This window comes from Microtus ochrogaster, unplaced genomic scaffold (genome assembly GCF_000317375.1).
Source record: "Microtus ochrogaster isolate Prairie Vole_2 unplaced genomic scaffold, MicOch1.0 UNK35, whole genome shotgun sequence".
NCBI classification, from domain to species: Eukaryota; Metazoa; Chordata; class Mammalia; order Rodentia; family Cricetidae; genus Microtus; species Microtus ochrogaster.
In genome coordinates, this window is record NW_004949133.1 from 1,141,622 (window position 1) to 1,162,791 (window position 21,170).

General features: G+C 38.7%; 1 protein-coding gene across 1 annotated transcript in view; it reads right to left on the bottom strand.

The window, feature by feature from the left end:
* The window catches only part of Fmn2 (formin 2), a 292,978-nt gene that overhangs the window by 149,026 nt on the left and 122,782 nt on the right, over nucleotides 1–21,170 (bottom strand). The window contains exon 9 of the mRNA XM_026789966.1: nucleotides 6,240–6,322. Within this exon, the coding sequence (XP_026645767.1) occupies nucleotides 6,240–6,322 (83 nt within the window). The remainder of the gene's footprint in view (nucleotides 1–6,239; nucleotides 6,323–21,170) is intronic.

Here is a 21,170-nt window from a genome sequence, read left to right on the forward strand (position 1 = left end):
GAGAGAGAGGGAGGGAATGAGCTTTTAAGAACAAGTATGGACATAGGGTTAGATTAGAAAGTGACCTCACATTCCCATAATAAGACTGTGAGTTCAGAAAAAAAAAAGCTTAAATTTATACCACAATCTAATTATCAGCCCCAATACAACTCACCTTAATCAGAGTAAACAATAGCAACAACAAAGCCGTGAATCCCAGAGAATGAGTTGCATCACCACATTATCAGATTCTAAATAAAATTAATCAAATTTTCAAGAAACTGGGGCCTACTGAAAGAGACGTCATGAGATAATGTGCATGAGGAGAATTTTTATACACCTCCAAGAAGAGATGGAAATAGCAAGAAAAACAATGGGCGGCCAAAATGACAGCATCAATAAAAAGACAGAAAATCTAAAAACATAAATAAATCCATAAATCAGGAATGGAGATGAAAGTCTGGCGCGGAGAGGGATAAAGTATAGTGACATAGAGGAGCCTTCCGCCTGGGTTACACAAATGCAGAAAATGCAGATAGGCTTGAGTAGGCAGAAGAAAGATCCACAAACTTGGGCTTAGGACTAGAGAAGATAACAGGTTTGAGGAACAGAAAAAAGATTGAAGAACATCGTAAGGGCCCTATGGAAACTGTGGGACACAAAGAACATGAGCACTCAACACTGGAACCCAGGAAGAAAGGAACAGAGAACGGAAATGAAAAACTAATGGCTGAAGCTTTGCCCAATTTGATGAATACTTAGAATATAAACATCCAAGAAGTTCAACTCCATGTAAGGTTAGAATAGTAATAGTGACATTTGCAGAGACAAGAGAGGACATGGTCTCAAAGCTAACCACTTTGAGCTGTCTGCCTACTCTCTCCACCCCATAATCAATCTATGCCATATGCCTGCCTGACATGCCCTTAGTCTATCTATAACAGGAGAGACAGCCACTGGGGACAGGATGAGCTGCACTGTCTTCAGGGACACTCTGGACATTGATCCATATCCCCAGGTCCCTTGGAAAAATCACTTTAAGCAATGATGAGATTTTTTTTCCCTTTATTCTCCCCCTTTTTAAAGTGACATCCTCATGCCTAACAAACTTCTTTTTTTAAAATATTTATTTATTTATTTATTTATTTATTTATTTATTTATTATGTATACAATATTCTGTCTGTGTGTATGTCTGCAGGCCAGAAGAGGGCACCAGACCTCATTCCAGATGGCTGTGAACCACCATGTGGTTGCCGGAAATTGAACTCAGGACCTCTGGAAGAGCAGGCAGCGCTCTTAACCACTGAGCCATCTCTCCTTAACAAACTTCTTTAAAAACTCAATCCCATATCTGTTCTTTTCTCGGCCCGTAGGCAGGTTCAGTTTTCTGAAAAATCAATACAGACCTACTTGTCCTCAAATCCATTTCTTTCATATATATTTTTCTAATATGCATACATATATAAAACCTGAGAGTTTGTTCTTTGTCTCAATACCACATGTATTGGTTATTTACTTGTATTTGGGACAAAAGAAAGAAAATGTTTATTTGGACTTCATGCAGAGTTCATCACGATGGGAAAGTCAAGGCAGTATAAGCTTGAGGTAATGGTTACATTGGATCCACAGTCAGGGTTGAATGCTGGTGCTCAGATCATTTCCTCCTTTTTAGGATGGATCATCTTACCTCGGGCAATCCAACAGAGGAACTCCCCTAAATACACACCCAGAAGTTGTTGCCATAATGACCCTAAGTCTAAGCAAGTTGATTATCAAGATTCTTCAACCTTTCATGAGACTGGGTATCATGGTAAATTGATACAACAGAAATTTACACCAAGACATATTCTAACCAAGATTTGGCACAGATAATCTCTCCAGTGGAAAAGAGAAGCAACATGTAACATACAAAGACCCATATTCATTGGCATATTTCACGCCATATAACTGAGAGGTTAGGGGTCAGTGGGCCAATCCATTTACCATATAACAAACACTTACTAATCAGTCAAGAATTTTATGCACAGCAAGACTGTCCCTCCAAAATGAGAAACAAGATACTATCAGATAAAAACTATGGGAATTCACTAGTAGGAAACTCCCCTGTAAAACTGCTTAATTCAAAGAGAATGAGACAGGAGGAGACAGAGGAGTAGCAGACATGAAAACTATGAAAAAAAAAATAAAAATGTGACAAACACGAGCACCTCAGCCATATCAACTCCATAACCAGCTTTTCTCAGATGAATACAGCCAAGCAAAGTTTCTTTGTTACCATAAAATATCAGGTCCCCAAAGATCATGTGAGGGTGGATAGCGCAGCTATAGCACACAAAAGTCTCAGCAACTTTCCAGGAATGGCAAGGAAAATATGTTCCCCCTTTCATTTGTTTTTCTGGTTTTCTCAAGTCATAGAAAAAAATAACAAGAGCAAACACATTGCTTCATATGGAAAATATTATTCCACATTAGTTGCATAATGATAATATGATCTTGGTTTTATGTTCACTGTATTTATATTTAGATTCACATATAGCAAAGGGAAGCATGAAGGGGGGTAGGCTTTTCTCATGTGAAACAAATTGTTCTAAAGCTTAATAGCTTGAAACTGTATTTTAAAATTCTCTTAATTCTTCTGGTCTAGGTCAATTTGTCTTGGAGTTGCATTCAGATAGTAGACACGTATGAGTGGATCCATGTGCTGAACCTATAAACGTGTTTGGTGGTTGGCAGCCTGCTGAGAATGCAGCATGAAGGGTAGAATTCCTGGACTGCATGTTCAGTGCATCTTCGTCTAGGAGATTGTGCCAAATTGTTTGCATGGGGATTGTACCATCAGATACATAAAATGGACTTTCTTTTGACTCCAACGTTGTTTTGCTTAGTTTTGAAACGCCATCATACTCTTTGATTGGAGAGTTAAGAAAACTTATCTCATTGATGTCTTATTTTATTATGCCTGTTGACTATTAAGAATACAAACTTTTTCAAATGTTTATTAGACAGACACGTTTATTTCTCTTTGAACTGCCTCTATATTGTCTACCAAATTCCCTGAGGAGATGTTTCAAAAATGTAAACATTTTTATATGTTCCAGCTCCTAACCTTTTTTCTTTCCCTATTATGAAGACAAGAGTCTCACTATGAAGCATTAGAAATATTTTGATGGGCCATTGTGTTATCTTTTAAAAGTGTCTATGTGCCAATATTTTTGCTTAAAGATAAATTACTAAATTTGAAGAAAAAATTATTAAATTTGATAAACATTTAATTTTTAAAACTTGAATTTTTCCCACCACCCCCCTCATCTGGGGAGGAGCTTGGTCTTACCTCAACTTAATATGCAATGTTTTGTTCAAGCACATGGGAGGCCTGCTCCATTCTGAATGAAAAAGGAGGAGGAGTGGATGGGGATGGGGGTAGATAAGAGTCAGGGGTCGGAAATGGGAGGAGTTGAAGGAGGGGAAACTATGGTCTGTATGCAAAATAAGTGAAAAATGTTAATTAAAAAATTTAAAAAAAACATTAATTTTTGAGAAAAATAAAAATGATAAAATGTAAAATGATAAAATAGAAGTTATCCCATTTCATGGATGGTTTGAACAGATAAAGACAAATGAGAAAAGAATCTATGTCTGAAAATGAGGAAATACTTCCTTAGGTGAAGGGTAAAGATGCTGGGGTAATCTCAGAGTGAAGAAAGAGCTTTCAAATGGGGAAACGGTAGTAAATGTATACACCCCTTAGATATGCTTGGGGTATTTAATTGTGACTATATCACAGTGAACATGATGTGAACTGTTTGTGGACAGAGATGTCCAAATCTGACAACCAGGGCATCACACTGCCATTTAATTACACACACAAATTCCTTTAAACCCAGACCTATTAAGTAATGCTACCAACTGCTACACTAAAACAATGGTACCATCTGGTCAGGGTGTATCCCCTATGTCCTGGCGAAAACACAAGTGACTGCAGTGTTATGGAACTGAGAAGCTGTCTAGCCAGAACTCAGAACAAAAAGATGAGGACCACGGTAATCAGTCGAGCTGAGCCTGCCCAGGGTCATTTCTGGGTAGACTGTCCACAATCATGAGCTAAACACTCAAGCCAGAAAATGTGTAAAAACCAGAATGCATGAACACAAAACACCTTTAAAAGCAATTAAAAATTTTTAACAATGGACTCTCAAAGAAAAGGACATCTATGAAATGACAAAAAAAAATATTTAGAAAACTTTCCATAAAGTCAAATAAACTACACAAAAATATACAAATAAACAATATACAAACAAAACTAAATTTTAACACAGAACTAAAAATAGTATTCTTGAAGTAAATTTTGGAGCGGAAAACTGCCATAGGCCACTCCAAGATCAAGGTCCTTGCTGAAGAATCAGTTGAGAGGCAATGGTTTCAATTAGGAGGAAAAGGGAGAGATAAAGAGTTAAGAAAGCCCACATGAGTTAAAGGACACCATCAACAGTCCTAACCAGTGTAAGGTAAGAATTTAAGGGCAGAAAAACTAAAAAGAAAAATAAAGCATATTTATAATGACTGAAATAATGACTGATCTGGGCAAAAAAATCAATATCCAGGTAGAAGAAGATCAGAGTTCTACAACCAAATCCAAGTCAAAGAGAACACCACTAAGTACAAGAAAATCAGACTAAAAACAAAGTCATGGGGAAAAAAACTTAGACTATTGAAAGATTAGAAACACACACCAGGATGGTGAGATGGTTCAGCGGGCAAAGGCATCTGCTGCCATATGTGATGACCTGAGTTTGACACTCGACACTCAAGACATAGAATTATCCAACAGGTATGTGTTCAGCATGACAAATCATCAGAGAAACATAAACTGACTTTACAATGGGATGGCACTTCACAACTCCCAGAACAGCAACATGTAAAAAGAAGAAAGTCTGTGAATACTGAATACTGTGTGAATGGTGGCAATCTTGCTTCTAGATACTGACTCAAAAGATTTAACACCAATGTGTTTAGAAAGCAGTGTTCAAAATCCTCCAAATAAAGCTTTATGCTGTGTCTTACAGATGAATGAATAAACTGTAATCCACACTCACACACAAACATACACACACACACACACACACATATAGTCAATATTTTTCAGCCTGAAAAAGAAACAAACATGATGCAATAAAGATGGAGTTTGAAAGCATTTTGCTAAATAAAATAAGCCGTGTGTGTGTGTGTGTGTGTGTGTGTGTGTGTGTGTGTGTGTGTGTGAACATTTGGTGATATATATACACAATCCCTCAATTAATATGGGGGAGTGAAGGCTTTGGAGATGCATTTCATAGTATGGTGACATATTAGTTAGAATTTATATTACTGTGAAGAGACACCATGAGCATAGCAACTCTGACAAAGAAAAACATTTAATTGGGTGGCTTATAGTTTTAGAGGATTAATCCTTTAAATCATCATGGTAGGACATGGTGGCATGCAGGCAGACATGGTGTTGGAGAAGGAGCTGAGAGTCCTACATCCTTGATCCATAGTCAACAGGAAGTGAACTGTGACAATGGTCATAGCTTGAGCATAGAAGACTCGCAAAGCCTATACCCCGCAGTGACACACTTCCTTCGACAAGCCCACACCAACTCTAACAATGCCGTATATCTTAAACTGGCACTCCTTTGGGGCCATTCTCTTTCGAATCATCACAGGTAAACACTCTTCACTACATTACAAACTTCCTAATAGACTAATTGTCCCATATTCTTACCACAAAAGCTAAGTATCTGACTTAATGGATATATTAATTAGACTTATTCCACATTGGTAAACCATGATATTTTGTATGTCATGAATATGTATAAATTTTGTTTCTGATAGAAGATTAAAAATATGAATTTGTACAGAACATTTAAAAAAAAGACACCAGGCCCAAATTTGTCCTGCAGCAAATATTATCATATTGTAAAATTAGTTCTCTTTGGAAGAGTGAGAACTGAGAAAAAATTCTAAATCTGTGAAGGGCAAAGAACAATGTTTGGCTGAAGTTAGTGCCCACACCAACATTGCTGTTATTTCAGAAGAGGAAGCATGCATAATGTTAAAAGCAGCAATTTAGAGTCAGCTCTGAAAACCCTGGGACCACACATTTTCTCAATATGTCCCTAGAAAGCATTTTGAACACATAGACCTACATGAAGATTGCGTTTCCTCAGAGGACATTAGAACAGCCAGACATGTGAGCACACACAGGTACTCAGCAGATCACACAGGAACGACTTCTACTTACATTCTCATAGAGAGCTTGAAGGGTCTCCAGGTCAACCACCGAATTGTCCAAGTTCACAACAGCTGTGGAAAAAAGGGCACAGAAAAGAATGTAAATTACCATACGGCAGCTGTGAAATGTTTAATTCTGCCAGGCAAAGTGTTCATGACCGCCAGTTGGAGTACACACAAACTCAGTGTGTACACTTGCCTACTCCAAAGACCATGGCCTAGGAATTTCAATGGCTCAGGTGCCGAATTTTAAAATATTTCACTTGTTCAATGGGCGGGCAATTATTTTGTCAATTTGACATGATCTAGAGTTTTGGGGGTAAAGGGAATCCTCAGGTGAGAAAATGCATCCATATGATCAGACTGTAAGGAAGCCTATAGGGCATTTTCTTAGTGATTGATGCTGGAGGGCTCAGTCCATGGTATGGGGTGCCACCCCTGAACTGTAAGAAAGCAGGTTGAGTAAGCAACAAAGAGCACATCAGTAAACATCATCCCTCCATGGCCTCTGCCTCAGTTCCTGCCTCCAGGTTCCAGCCCTGCCTGAGGTCCTGTCCTGACTTCCTTCAGTGCTTGACGATGGTATACAAGCCTAAGTCAAAGAAACCCTTACTTCCTCAACTTATTATTGTTCATGGTCTTTTTACCACAGCAATAGTAACCCTCACTAAGTCATTACAGATACTACATCCCATGAGGCTGTTCAAATGTCAGAGAAAAGTATAAATGGGTCTTTCACAGTTCAACTAAATAAATTTGATTTTTTTTCCTGTGTACTGCTAGAAAGGTCAGCAGATGATTCCTTGAATCACTGTGTCCTAGCTTCATGTCAATAACTATTCATGCATGCAAGCTTAACCAAACTATCTGGTGAAAGTTTGGTTAGGTATTTATAGAGATGATCATAGACAGAATAGGTCATCATTACTCAGGAATGTGTTCCCTGATTGATTTGGTGCATGGGTAAGGGATGTAGAATGTTGTAGTATAGTTTGAGTTGGGTGGATTCATTATAAATTCATTAAATCCACTCTGCTTCCCACGGACTTTTTAGACTGAAATGAGGCAAAATTGACACAGGCATTTGTGCCAAAGAGCCACTGCAGAGGCGCTCATGAGATTAAAGATTTCCAGGAGAAAATCACAGCATGGATAATCACAATTTTGATATATTTATTTTGATAACTGAGGCAATTTACTATGTCTCTCCCCCTTAGAGATTAAAGTACACATCTACTAGTTGATACTGGCAAAAGTCCCAAGAAAGAATTAAGAAAGAAAAGTGGAAATTGAAGCACAGGATTGATGAAAAATCTAACCAAGGTAATATAACAGTTCTGGGAACAGAGCCCAAATTCACCAACAAATGTTGCACAAAGTAGAATATGATATTTCCACTCTAATATTAATCCCCTGTCTCAATTTAAAAATTAGTGTTCCTATATAAAACTGAGAGTAAGACTTTCAGCCAAGTTTCCTTATTATTAAATTACATTAAACAGCACAAACTACTAAAATTAAGAGATTAGTTCATACTATTTGTTGAGGTAATATATAACAAAACACATAAAGCAATAAAAATGGCTAATTCATGTATAGAGTTTTATCCTTTAGTTTTATAGTTTAGTCTAAGGATAATCTAAGAGAATCTAACCTCAGTAATTTTGTAATTTATCAGTGAGTAATATGCTAGAAACTTTTGTATTTTTTTTGGTGACATAGCGAGAGATTTATGGGAAACTACAAAGGAAATGTTAATATTAAATTTAGTATAAGATTTCAAGCTGAAAACATAACAAAGTCATTCATATTCAAGTACAATGCAAAGGACACATTTGTCCTTTTAAAATATCCATCATTTTCTGTAATTATTAATTTTAAAATTATGAAGATTGATAAATCTTTTGCCAACGAGCAAGAAGAAGAAGTGATCCAAATTAACAAAATCAGAGATGGAAGGGGAGACAGTACAAAGAGCACAGGAAATTTGGAGAAGCAGGTCACATTTTACAATTCTGCATTCCAACAACCTGGAAATCCTAAAAGAAAGGAATGAATGTCTAAATATGCATGACCCACTGAAGTTAAACCAATGAAGCAAGTAATTTAAATAGACTTATAACATCTAGTGATATATAAGCAGTAATTTTTCAAATTCTTTAAAAAATGGTAATAATACACCAATACCAAAACCACACAAAGACTCAGAGACAGTTATAGGCCAATATCTCTGATGAATACAGATGCAGAACTAGTCAGTGAAATACTTGCAAATGAATTCAGTCATCAAAAGGCTTTCCATCATGATGATTGGTTTTATCCCAGAGATGCAGAAATGGTTTGACATACATAATCCACCACATAAATAGAAGAAAAGTCAGAAACCACATGATCATCTATCTCATGAGATGCAGAGAAAGGCTTTGAAAAAAAACCCAACATTCCTTCCTGACAAAAGTCCTGGAGAGACTAGGGACACAGGGATATGTCTCTATGTAATTGTCAATTTAATTAAAAAAAATTTCATCTCTGTGTATATTGTATGTGGAACATATTTTTCCCTCTTCTCCTCCTTTGTGCCCTTTCTTGTCCCTCCTATCTTCGTTCTACTTTTGTTTCTCTAGAATAGCAACAAATGAGGGAAAAGCATATGTTTGTCACATAATCACTCAAGAGAACTGCTTCCAGTTATACCCATTTTCCTGAAATTACACATAATTGGCTATAGACTTACTTTTTATCTATTCCTTGGTTTTAGAGACCTATATGAGTCCTATTACTTGGCTACTGTGGAGAATGCTGTAATAGACATTGACATACAGGTTATCTCTGACACATGGTAGCTGGGTCACACAATAGAACCACTTTTAGGTTTTCGAAAAGTCTCGAGATTTACATAGTGGTTAGCCTAGTTTACATGCCCAACAGGAGCATATGAAGGTACCCTCACTAGCATTTGTTCTTTGGTGATTTGTTTTGTTTTGTTTCTCTCTTGCTGTTGTTTTTCTTACTAATGATTACCATTATAGTTGGATGGAAGATGAATCTCAGGATAGGTTTCCTGGGAAGGAAGGCACATGCGGGTATGGGGACAGGAGCATGTGCAGGAAGAGGCAGCCACGTGGGAAGGTAAGGGATCCTTTTAGGTGTTGTTTCTCAGGAACCATCCATCTTAGTTTTCGAGAGCACATCTCACAATACTACTGCGTGGAACTCATCAAGTAGGCTGAGCTGATGGCCGGCAAGCCCCCAGAGACACCGTGTGTTCTGGGCAGTGAACTCAGGTCTTTATGTAAGCAAGGCAAAGAGGCTCCTCTCTGGGCTGCTTTCTCAGCCCTCAGTGGAGCTTCTATTAATTTTTAAATTCTTTTTTTATCATTTTTTGAGATTAATATATAAGTAAAACTTGTTCACAATGTATATTGTTCATTGTATGTGTGTTTTCAGGACTGACCATTTAGTACTGAAAGTCTCAATAGTCGCCGGGAAAGATAATTTTTCCTGCTCTCAGTATTATTCAAATACCCACTGAGATTATGATTAAGCCCTTTAAGAATAAGCCTAGCAAACTCTAAAACTAAGGGTATTGAAGAGGAAAAAAATTATGATTAGGTTGCAAATAAACAGAGAGAGTAGTAGTATGTTGTATTTTCTGAATTGGATCTAATTTTTTTCTTTCTTTTTCTTTTTTTGGGGGGTTGGGGGGGTGGGGGGGTGTTCAAGACATGCAGCTGCAACATCAACATGGGAAACTGGAGGCAGGAGGATTCCTGGGACTCACTAGACAGCCAGTCAGGCTAAAACAGTGAGCTCCAGCTGCAGTGCTAAAATCTGTTTCCAGAAACAAGGTAGAGAAGTAATTGAGGAAGATTCCCGATGTTGACCTCTGACCTCCACACACACACACACATCGACACACGTGAATGCTCACATGCGTGTGTGCACACTCACACACACAGTCACATACACACACGAGTGTGCAGAGAAAAATAAAGGCTGAAGCAAACTAAGGGAATATGCACATGCAGATTTAACTCTGAGGTAAATTCTCCATCTACCCCTGGGAAACATTATTCCTCAGCCACCCTACTGGCACCTTACCAGACATTTGGCTTGGCATTCCTTACATACTCACATATACATGCTCTTGAATGGTTCACGTCATTTTGAAATGTGTAAAGCCTATCTCTGGGAAATGGAGGATCAACCAACGCCCTTGATTTTGGATTCCGCATAAAAGCACTCTGTCCCTTATATCTGTAAGGTCCTATCTCTTAAGAGTGTTCTTCTCATTCAAGTCCACAATTATGCTCAATACAATGTTTCAATATACTAAAATCAATCAAATGTTACCGTCTCCTCCAAATTATCTGAGACTTATATCTATGCTCTGAAACCCACACAGACCTGGATGGAAAACACAAGTCTGCAATTAACCAGCTCTGTGTTCCCTGCAGGGATTTGTGGGCTTTTTGGGCCTCAGCTGTTTCATAAGGGAAATGGGTTTATAGGTGGCCACGTTGTTACTAAGAGTAGAGATAACAGCTCTATTGTGAGGAGCAGTTTTCCATACTCAGTCCTCAAACATCAAAAGTTTGATGTGAAAGTAGAAGTGGATTACTGGAGGGAAAACTGGGCCATAAAGAGGATTGACAAAAAGACTTCATAAAAATGTCAATATGAGACTCATTACTTTGTATGGTCAGTTTAAAAACTCCTTAAAAGCTGATGAGAGCGGGGGAGTTGTTTGGGGGAGGGGGAGGAAACGGGGAGGAGACAGAAATCTTTAATAAATAAATAAATAAATAGATAAATAAATAAATAAATAAATAAACCTCCTTAAAATATCTATGTATCGCCTAGGCGGTGGTAGAGCTGGGTGATGGTGATGCATGCCTTTAGTCCCAGCACTCAGGAGGCAGAGGCAGGCAGACCTCAGTGAGTTAGAGGCCAGCTTCATCTACAAAGAGAGTTCTAGGACAGTCAGGACTATTTCACAGAGAAATCCTATCTCAAAAAACAAAACCAAAAATATACTTGTTCCTGTAAAACAAAATATATGTTAAAAAAAAAATAGGAGTGTGTATTTCACATTTCCATTAGGAATGACAGCATGCTAGAATCAAGCACACACATCCATCCAAGCTAATCAACTGTTTTACACATGGAGAACTATGGGGAAATGGACCGATTTGAAGTTAGCCGGATGTATATAAAAATATCCACGGTCAGAAATCCATCATCACTGGTAACACCTGAAAAGCTCCTCCACATAATGATGATGCTGCAAAGCCCCGTGCCCTTGCGTCACTATGAAAACAGAACTGTAGCTGAAACAGTAGGATGTTAAAAGGATCATTTCCCTAAAGAATGATGGTCATTCCAGAAGCATCCTTTCCAGATCAGCAAAGGATGCAACTATTACAAAGCAGCTGCATTCGCCCACAAAGATGGTACAGCTTTCTGAAAACACCAACCATTCATATAAGCTACAAATGTCCAGAGTCCAAAATCTGAGCTGGAGAGTCTTCCTAACCCTGAAGATAGAGTGGCGAAGGTGGCAGGCACAGCCCCACCCCTTGCAGACTTCATGTAGTCCCTCTCTTTGCAGAATTCATGTAGTCCTACCCCTTGCAGACTTCAGAACTTCTTAACAATTAAAATGGCATGCTCCTTAAAAGGAAGTACATTTTTGTGAGTTTAAAAATTTGGAAATTCACCTTCATTTAACCTATCTTCTCTTCCTAGGGAATTTTATTATGGTAGGGCTAGATTTCTAAATGTTTTAGTCTAAAGTCTAAAGCTACAAACTTTCTGATTAAAAAGAAAGAAATTAATGTGATACACAACTCAAGACTGGTATGTGCCAAGCAAATTTACTTACATGCGGGTAAGGATGTGCGTTTCTGATTAAGTTGGTAGGCTGTATATATCTGTAGGCCCTGCTCCTAAGCACTGTACAAGTTAAACTACTGGAGAACAAACGCATTTTGTTTGAGTCAGAATGTCGCCTTCTTGTCTAGGCAGGGGGAAAAAAATGGATACTAAGGCTGTAATCCTTTCCGAATAAAATCTCCAAACGCAAACATGATTGCCATTGTAGACTGTTTAATTTGGTGATATTGTATTTCATTCCTGTTTTTGGAGAGGTTTGTTGATTTGACCATAGTGGCTTTGACTCCATGCTTATCTCAACTGTTTAGATAAGACATATTTGACTTTGGCAGGTGACAAAATCTAGGGTGTGGAATAAGAGGTAGAAAAAAACAGGCTGGCAAGTTCCCAGGTAGTGTTTATTTTAAGCATAGTGTATAGATGAGTAAATTGCTTCAGACAACGCACTGGACTTTGTGTAAAATACCCACTGTCTGCTGAATGTTTTCTGTAAAGGAGCACTGCACAATGTCCTTTATTGGGCATAACAGGCTTCACCTTCTTGCTTAGGTAAACATTTACACTCTTGTAAAAGTAGGCTCAGTGAGTTCCCCTGAAAATAGGACCCCACCTCTCGGATCACATTTTTGCTCCCGTTTTCTGACATAGGCTTTTATGAAGTAAAAGTATTAAATTTTCTTTCAAAAGTAAATATCTATATTGCCCAAGAAATATACTATGCGTGTTATACCCAAATAACTATACACTGTTAATATCCATATGTTTCAGTCTAATTCTATATAAAGTCATCTAACTTTGAAGGAAGTTATAAGCAGAAAACTTGCATTAGGGAGACAAGAATTAAAGTTTTAGAGACAAAAACTTCAACATAGTTCACCCAAATTGTCACCTAAGGAGTGATGTAAGTAAGTTTTAGCATTTATAGTTTAGTTTGGCAGATACATCGAGGGAAGAAAAGGAATTAAGGAATACAGTCATTGCGAGTTTTAAGACACATAGCACAACATAAGAAAGCAAAGGAAACAGCTGAGAATTGTCCATATGAAACTAAGACGTGCAGGTCTAAAACTAGACATGTGTGGTGATCCTTTCGCTGTCTACTAGAGGTGAATCCACCTAACTTGCACTCTTCGGCTGCTTTTCCAAAACACATAAGACTATGATAATCTTAAGAGCTGCCTAATAGTGATTAGCTGCTTTGCACAGAAGTTAACAAAATATTCAATGGAACAGCAGAGGAAGGATCTCTTTATTTCGTGGCCTCTGAGGGTCAATTCAACCTTGCTGATCCCATGCTCTTGCGAAGAACATCACAATGGTAGCACCATGCATTAGGTGAGTCTTGGTTGTGTGGTGTATAGTAAGGAGAAAGGAGTGGAAGTGATGGAATATTAGAGTGAAGGAAAAAAAAGAAGTAGGAACAAATAAATTATTGGTCCCCAATGCCTATATCTTCTTTTGTTAGAAGAGAAAATCTATCCAGTCCAAATATAATAAAGCACCTTAATATTCACTAAAGTAATAAAAGTCCGTTACACATTTTAAAAAAAAACATCTCTCCTTGATAATTCACACCTATATACAATGTATCTTGATACCATCCATGTCTGAAATTCCTTTCCATCTCCTTCCAGATTCCTCCTGCCCACAGCCTCTACCAAATTCACATTTTGTCTTCATAGCGCACTGAGTCTAATCAGTGCTATCCTTATGTGCATGAGTGTAGAACAATCCACCAGAGTGTAAGCAATATAACAGGGCTACCTCTGTGAAGAAAACTGACTCTCCCTACCTCAGCAGTGTTTATCTGCCAAGGTTCCTTAACCACGAGTGGTATTTTGTGAACCCCTCCCCATTTAGGGAGGGTTTCAGCATGGATAGATCTTCTGTAGGTCTTGTATAGCTAAGCACAGTCACGGAGAGTTCTTGAGTACAATAGACTTGATACACCCAGAAGACAGTGTCACAGAAGTCCTCCCTAACCTCTGGCTTGTATAATCTTTCTGCCTCATCCTAAGAATTGGTACACATGTCTGCCATGCTCAAAAACTTTCTTCTCTGCAGCTTCAGCATAGGGAAAATCACACTGGAGAGTAACTAGAGTCATAAAACTATAGACAGATGACCTGGTAGTCTGTGTTAATAGAGCAATGTTTAGTCAGTCTTTCGAGCGGTCTATCAAGTGGCCATTATATATACAATGTGCACATTAACGCCTTTTTTTCTGTGTAATCTCTGCCCTGTCTCCTTATCCCCCCCCCAGTTCCTCTGACACCCACAATGGAAATGCTCACTCAAGTCCAACACTGGGGTTCTACAACCAGCTACTGCAGTTGCCTTTAGCAGAATACTGTGGCTTTCCAATTAAGAACAATGGAGGGACAACAACCATGCACCATTTTTTCCAGCTTAAGCCTTTGATACAATCACTAAGTTGAGAATTCTCAGAAAGACAGCCTAAGCTCAGAGCCCAGGACAGGATCTAGATTTCTCCAGCCTAGAGTCCAGCTCCACTGCTTGCTGATTTGGGACCCTGTGCACATCTGCCTAGACTTTTAGGAAGAGAAATAAATTACCTACATCACAGAGCAGTTGCTAGCCTACTCAGTAATGGTGGATATTGACAATTATTATCAGAAACTGAATATCTTTACATTTGAAACCGTAACAGAGAGAGAGAAAGGGAGAGAGAACCTCTTTCAGCATTTCTCTCCATTCATAAATTCTAATTCATAAAGATTTCATATTGTCACTAACAAAGCTATCAAAATATACTCTTAGATACTCCCATTTCCTTTTAGAGGCCTATTATTCTATTATTGTGCTCCAGTAGTTCAAGCATGGGGGCACACAATTCTTCTGCAGTCCATCACAAAAGTGACAAAAGTCATAAAGGGACCTCAGAATCATGGTTATGGTGGGTCTTTCTACATAATTTATCTTTGTAGTTGTGTGCCTACAATAGTCTAATTAAAACTTAAACTCTGTAGAATGCTTGCAAGCAGTCCATCACCTTAATTAATTAATATTGGAATGCATACACTGTATTTGGTTTAAAAACACCGCTGGGAAAGTAAAGATCATATATCATGGAGAGGAAGATGCAAGGCCATTATCAGCATAAGCCATACATACTATCACCACAGTCCTGCTACAAGGTAACATGCCATTACATCACTGTGACGTCTTGCCAATTTAATCTGGTGTCTGCTCCCTGAGTGTCAGGGAAGCACTGTGGTTGTATTTCTGGAATTCACCTTGTAGGACTAGGACATGGTTGGCTTGGTAGAGAAATGGTAGAACACAGTATCATCTCTATTGTCCCTCACCTCTAGCGATATCGACTACGGGGTGGGGGGAGTCAAGACGCCCTGCAAGCCTGTTCACTTTGAAGAAGTACTTGTACAGAGAACATCGAAGAAGCCAGTTTCCACATACGAAGGCGACCTGAGTCTCCAGCCACATTTATTTTTGTAATGCTCTCAAACACTGAGTTACACAAAATAACGATCCAAACCCCACCTTTCCTCAAGGATTATTCAAAAGGATTGTTTCTGTGACAACCACTCCTTCATAAACAGTGGCTCAGGAATCAGGCGAATATGAATCCCATGTTCTCACTCCGCTCGGCACTCAGATCTGAGCTTTACCTCTACACATGCCCTTCCCAGTCCGTGCATTCTGCCATCACCCCATGATTTTAGCGACCAACGAAGCATTATAGGGACGTCAGTGTCCTAAGCTGCAATAAGGCTCTGAGCTCAGGTTCACATACAAAAAGTCTATGGTACAGAAAAAATAAGCAAGCAAATACATGATACATAAGTCATATAGGAAGTGAAGCAAAGAGAAAGAATACAGGTTCGCAGCTTAGCAAATCCCAAGTTTTATGTTGCTTCTGTCCATAAAAGCATAATCAAGTCCAACTCTCCGAGTGCCATAAAAATGTAAAAAATTCATCTCGGGGATTTTGCTGAGCTTGTAAGAAAAGACTTAACAATAACTATTTTCCCTGGACATAATGATCTATGTGTAACTTAATATGATATACGAGGCCTTTCTTTTTGTAAGAAATAACTCTTAGTAATGAACTTTATTTTAAATTAAGGCATATTCTGATATCGAATTTCTGAAAGTTGGTTTTAATGAATGCAAACTATCTCACGTGTCTTTTTCTCCATTCACGACACGGTTACAATTGAAAAAAAAAAAAAAAAAAAGAACCTCGGGGCTCTGTGCAGCCCACCTCTTCTCAAATTTCTATTTCTAACAGACTTGTGTTTCAGTGAAAACCTTCACTCCACTATCCATCCACATTTACTATGATTTTAATGTCTTGATAAATACAATAAGCAGGTCTTAAAATCCTATATCCCATATGAGCAAAACACTTCAAGGTTAGAAAAAGAAGGGGAGGAGGCATGAAGCAATGCCTAAGCAAAGCCTTGTAAACTTCAGTTTCATAAAGCAGCCAGACACTAAAAAACATGGTGGGAAAATACAACATTACCCACACTGACTCTAATTTTTTGAGAGCATTACATATAAAAATAAACAAATGATTATGGATGAACTTTCTTTTGGTAATTAATAGGCAAGTGAACAAAAAAATAACCCTTGTCTCTGAGAATGAAACTAGAATCTGCATGAAAAAAAACGACCTGGAGTTTATAATCTACAACTTGTTTATAGAAAGTTCTGCATGAAGAACATGATTCAGTGGCTGCCCAGCAGGGTACAGGAATGGCTCCATGTGTGGGTTACCTAAACACACGTGAATGTCACCATAATGACAACCTTCTGAGCTCCAGGGGTTCAGAAAGGGCCCTTCCAGAATTTTTTTGTGTTTTTAAAGAAAGCGTTCTGGTGTATTTTACTCACAACTTGAAGCCACAGTGACTACCAGGAAAAAAATCAAACGTCACAGGAATGAACAAAAGCGTCTGTCTGTGTCACTACTTAGAGAGTCTAGTCTCTCAGCCCACCCTAGAATTCACTGCCCAACAAAGCCAGTGACTGCTCCCTTCACGTGCCACCCAGAGCCAAGAACTAGGCATGTGAAGTGCGGCTGACTCACACAGCATGGAGACAATGTTTAAGAAACCACACAATTATGGGAGCCCTCGGCCTTTCAAGTTTCCAAAACAAACTGCTCTCCTTAGAGATAAAACACCATCCAAAGATACAGCTGTGCTCAACTCCTAAAAGCCACTGATGTAAATAATTCTCATATTTATCTTCATTCAGAAAACACAAATGGGGATGACCACATACTAAATTCAGCATTTCTCTAACCGTGGCTACAAACAACAGGACTCAGACATGATCTCCTGGAATTGCAATTTCCAGTTCCTCCCTCTTGCTCCTCTTACTCCCAAACTCTGTGAGAAGGAACAGCTTTTGTGTGTTACTCCCGCCTCAGGTCCACAGCAAAAGTTTGCAGGAAAAATTACTGGCCGTAATCAAGAAAGAAGAGCCTACATTTTGTCTCCTATTGGTGATTTGGGGAGAGGGGTGTTTCTGTTTCAAACACATTCAAGATCTACAAATGTATGTCATTTCTTAAGAAGGGCAGAAGGATGGAATGGAATTCAGTGTTTAACATGGGAAGTGCTATGTGTTGATAAATAAAAAATCTGGGGCAGTTTATAATAAAGAGCAAACTGAACATCAGAATATGACGTGGTTTTCCCCAGGTTTACTCTTCTTGCCAGATAGTGGGAGAACTAGAATTCAAATCCATTTCAGTCAGCTTGGGCTGTCATTGCCTCTGACTCAGTGGCTTACGTCGAAGAAAATTATTTTGTCACCCTTCTACAGGATGGGATGTCCAACACCTAGGTCCTGAGAGAGGTGGAATAAGTAACTCAATTGACAAAATCCTGTTTCGGGGAAGCCCTGGGTTCAGTTCCCAGCACCACATGCATCAGCATGGGGCAGCACAGCTGTAATCCCATCACTCAGAAGGGAGGTCAAGACAGTATTTGCCGAGTTCAAGACTAACCGTGCTATAAGGCACCAATGGTGTTAAAGGTATGGACTCATTTACAGCTTGTAGCCAATAGACAGCTGCTTATTTGTATTCACTTGCTGTGTCATAGAGAAGGGGTTGGGGGAGGAGGCGAGAGGGAGGGAGGAAGATGAAATGCGCATTGCTCTCTCTACTCTTTTGAAAGGCAGGGATTTTGTAACAGGGGTCTCATCTTCATGAACTAATACAGGTCATGACCTCTGAGCAACATCACAATGAGATTGGGCTTCAACATATGAATCCGGCACAAACAAGGTGTCTATAACAAAATTTAGGCTCTGGGCCCGCAACCTGTTCTCTAGTCGCTGTTACCTGACACCTGAAAGGGTTTAAAAAAATCCATGGAAGTAGTGGTGCTGAGAAGTGAAAAAAGTACTCTATGAACGTTAAGATGGGAAAACTGAAAGGTACCAAGGACTAGACACCAGTCAGCCATTTAATTCTTCTATGATCCCTGAGCAATTAGAAACTTGGGGAAGAGCCACTGGTATGTGCTATACTCAGTATCAGTACTTAGAGTTTGCTTTCCCTCACTAGTAAGTTCATTCACTGGCTTACCTGACCATAGCAAGTAAAGGAACAAGGGTTTATAATTTCAGAGGGTCTAGTCCATCACTGCAGAAAATCCAGGGAAGCGGGTGTGGTAGGAGAAGCAAGGCGGCATAAGCAGGGGGATGGTTGAGTATATTGCATCTGCACTCAGGAAACAGACAAGGAACAGGAAGTGGTAGCTAACTACCCAGTCTTACACCTCCCCACCCAGTCCACTGAGGCTCCTCCTCTTAAAGAGCCTGTTACCACCCCAAACAGCTAAGGTAGCTGGAGAGTAAGTGTTCAAATATGTGAGCCGCTGGGAGATATTTAACCTTAAAACGCACTACCCACGATGGCTCTTTCAGTAAGTATTTGAGTTATCTACACTTGGATCCACGCAAGACAAGAAAACTTCTTTTTTCTTCCTTTTTTTTTTCAAATTTTTTTTCTCATGTAATTCACAAATGTGAAAAATCATTCATAATTTTATTTTCTTAAAATCAATAACTAGGAAAATTGGGTGACCAGCAACACTCTTAAAACATAAACATTACTGAGGCCAGCAAAATGCCTCAGGAGGTAACAGTACAAGCCACACAGTCTTGATAACCTGGGTTAGATCATCATAACTGAATCAAATTTTGAAAGGTGTCTCCTGACGTCTACATGTATTCCATGGTATATGCATGCCTGTACTCCCACGTACATGTGTATGCACACAAACAAACACACACAACTATCAGGTATAGTGACACACCTGTGCAATCCTAACACTGCAGGTTGAGGAAGAAGGATGAGAAGCTGAAGGCCAGTCTGAACTATGTAGTAAAATATATTATTTTAAGTAAGTAAAGTGTATATCTAACCTACTTATCAATAATATTTCTCTCTACATATATGTGTGTGTGTGAACATGAACATAAACATATATACGTATATACACTTGTAGCATGAATAATTAAAAACCCAGAAACAGAAATTGGGGTTCAACACAAAAGCCAGAAATACAAAGCGGTCAAGTTACTAGAGAAGTCTTCCGACTACCAAGGCTGGGTGACTTAAAACTAAGCAGACTAGGCCTCTCACCCCTCCCATTTTATATTTATAATTCTGGGATTACAGGCATGTGACACCCCAGTACTGGAATCAAAGTTGTGAGCCACCACCACCTGGATTTGTTTCTGCATTGTTCATTGTAGCCCAGGGTAGCCTTGAACTCACAGAGATCCGTCTGCCTCTGTCTCCCAAATTCTGGAATTAAAGATGTGTGTCAGCATTGCCTGACCTCTAGTGGCTTTAGCTTTGCTTCTGATCTTCAGGCAAGATTTATTTATCAAAATACAAATAATATACCACTATATACACAATATATCTCACACACTGTATCAAAGTATTCAATAAATCTTAGGCCCTAAGATTAAAAACAAAACAAAACAGATGGCTCAACAAAGAACTTAGCACTCACACTGGGTGGCTCACAACCATTTGTAATCCCATTTCCAGGGAATATAAAATATTCTCTTGTCATCCAAAGATACCTGAACTCATATGCACACACCTACATACATACAAGCACAGGTATGCACTTAAAAATGCCCATGAAAAAATAAACAGTCTCAATCAATATTATTTCTGTTGGTAAAGAAGGCTTGGTAGTTTACATCATTATTATTTAATGCTTTCTATTACTCAGGTTTAAACAAGATAGAAATCTCATTCAGAAAGGACATAATCTAAAATTTATTGCTGACAGGTCTACTCAGTTCACTTAAAATGACACACATTCAATGTCAGAAGGAACCAAGACTATTAATACCTTGGGCTCATCATCCCTGCAGGATACTAAAGTTATTTCTATGGTTAGAGCCAATAAGTATATATTTGGGTTTCCCTGCTCTAATATCTACAATCTATCCAAACTTAGCAGAGGGAATATGAAAGTATTTTGAGTCAGTTCAAGCTTCAATTCTAGGAACAGTCAATGTCCTACATTAAAAGTCCACGTCTTAGGGAATGGTTGGTTGCACAGCACAATGTAAGAAAAGTGCACCCCTAGTCCCAGCTAACACAAGCTCAGCTAGTTCCATCTAGATTAACACTTCAAAATACCAAAGCACAGAGCCCACACAAAATGTTTCACAAAAATTGGCATGCTAATTTCTACAATTGGTTTTTACTGGTAAGAAAAATATATTTTTGAAAAAAATAGTTTTTCAAAATATATTGATTAGCTAAAATCTCTTAGAATATTCTACCTACACTCCTTGCTTCTAGAGTCTAGAATCTCCTAAGCGCTATAATCTCCTAGCATATTTAAGGATGTTGCCTGAGCTTTAGGATCCAGATATAGCCTGGGTTTGATTTCTAAATGTCTGGTGCAGATTAAAGGGTCAAAGACTCTCCCTCTGTGATGTACTTGTATCTGTGGAGGATAAATCTTTCATCAAAGGTCAGAAGGAC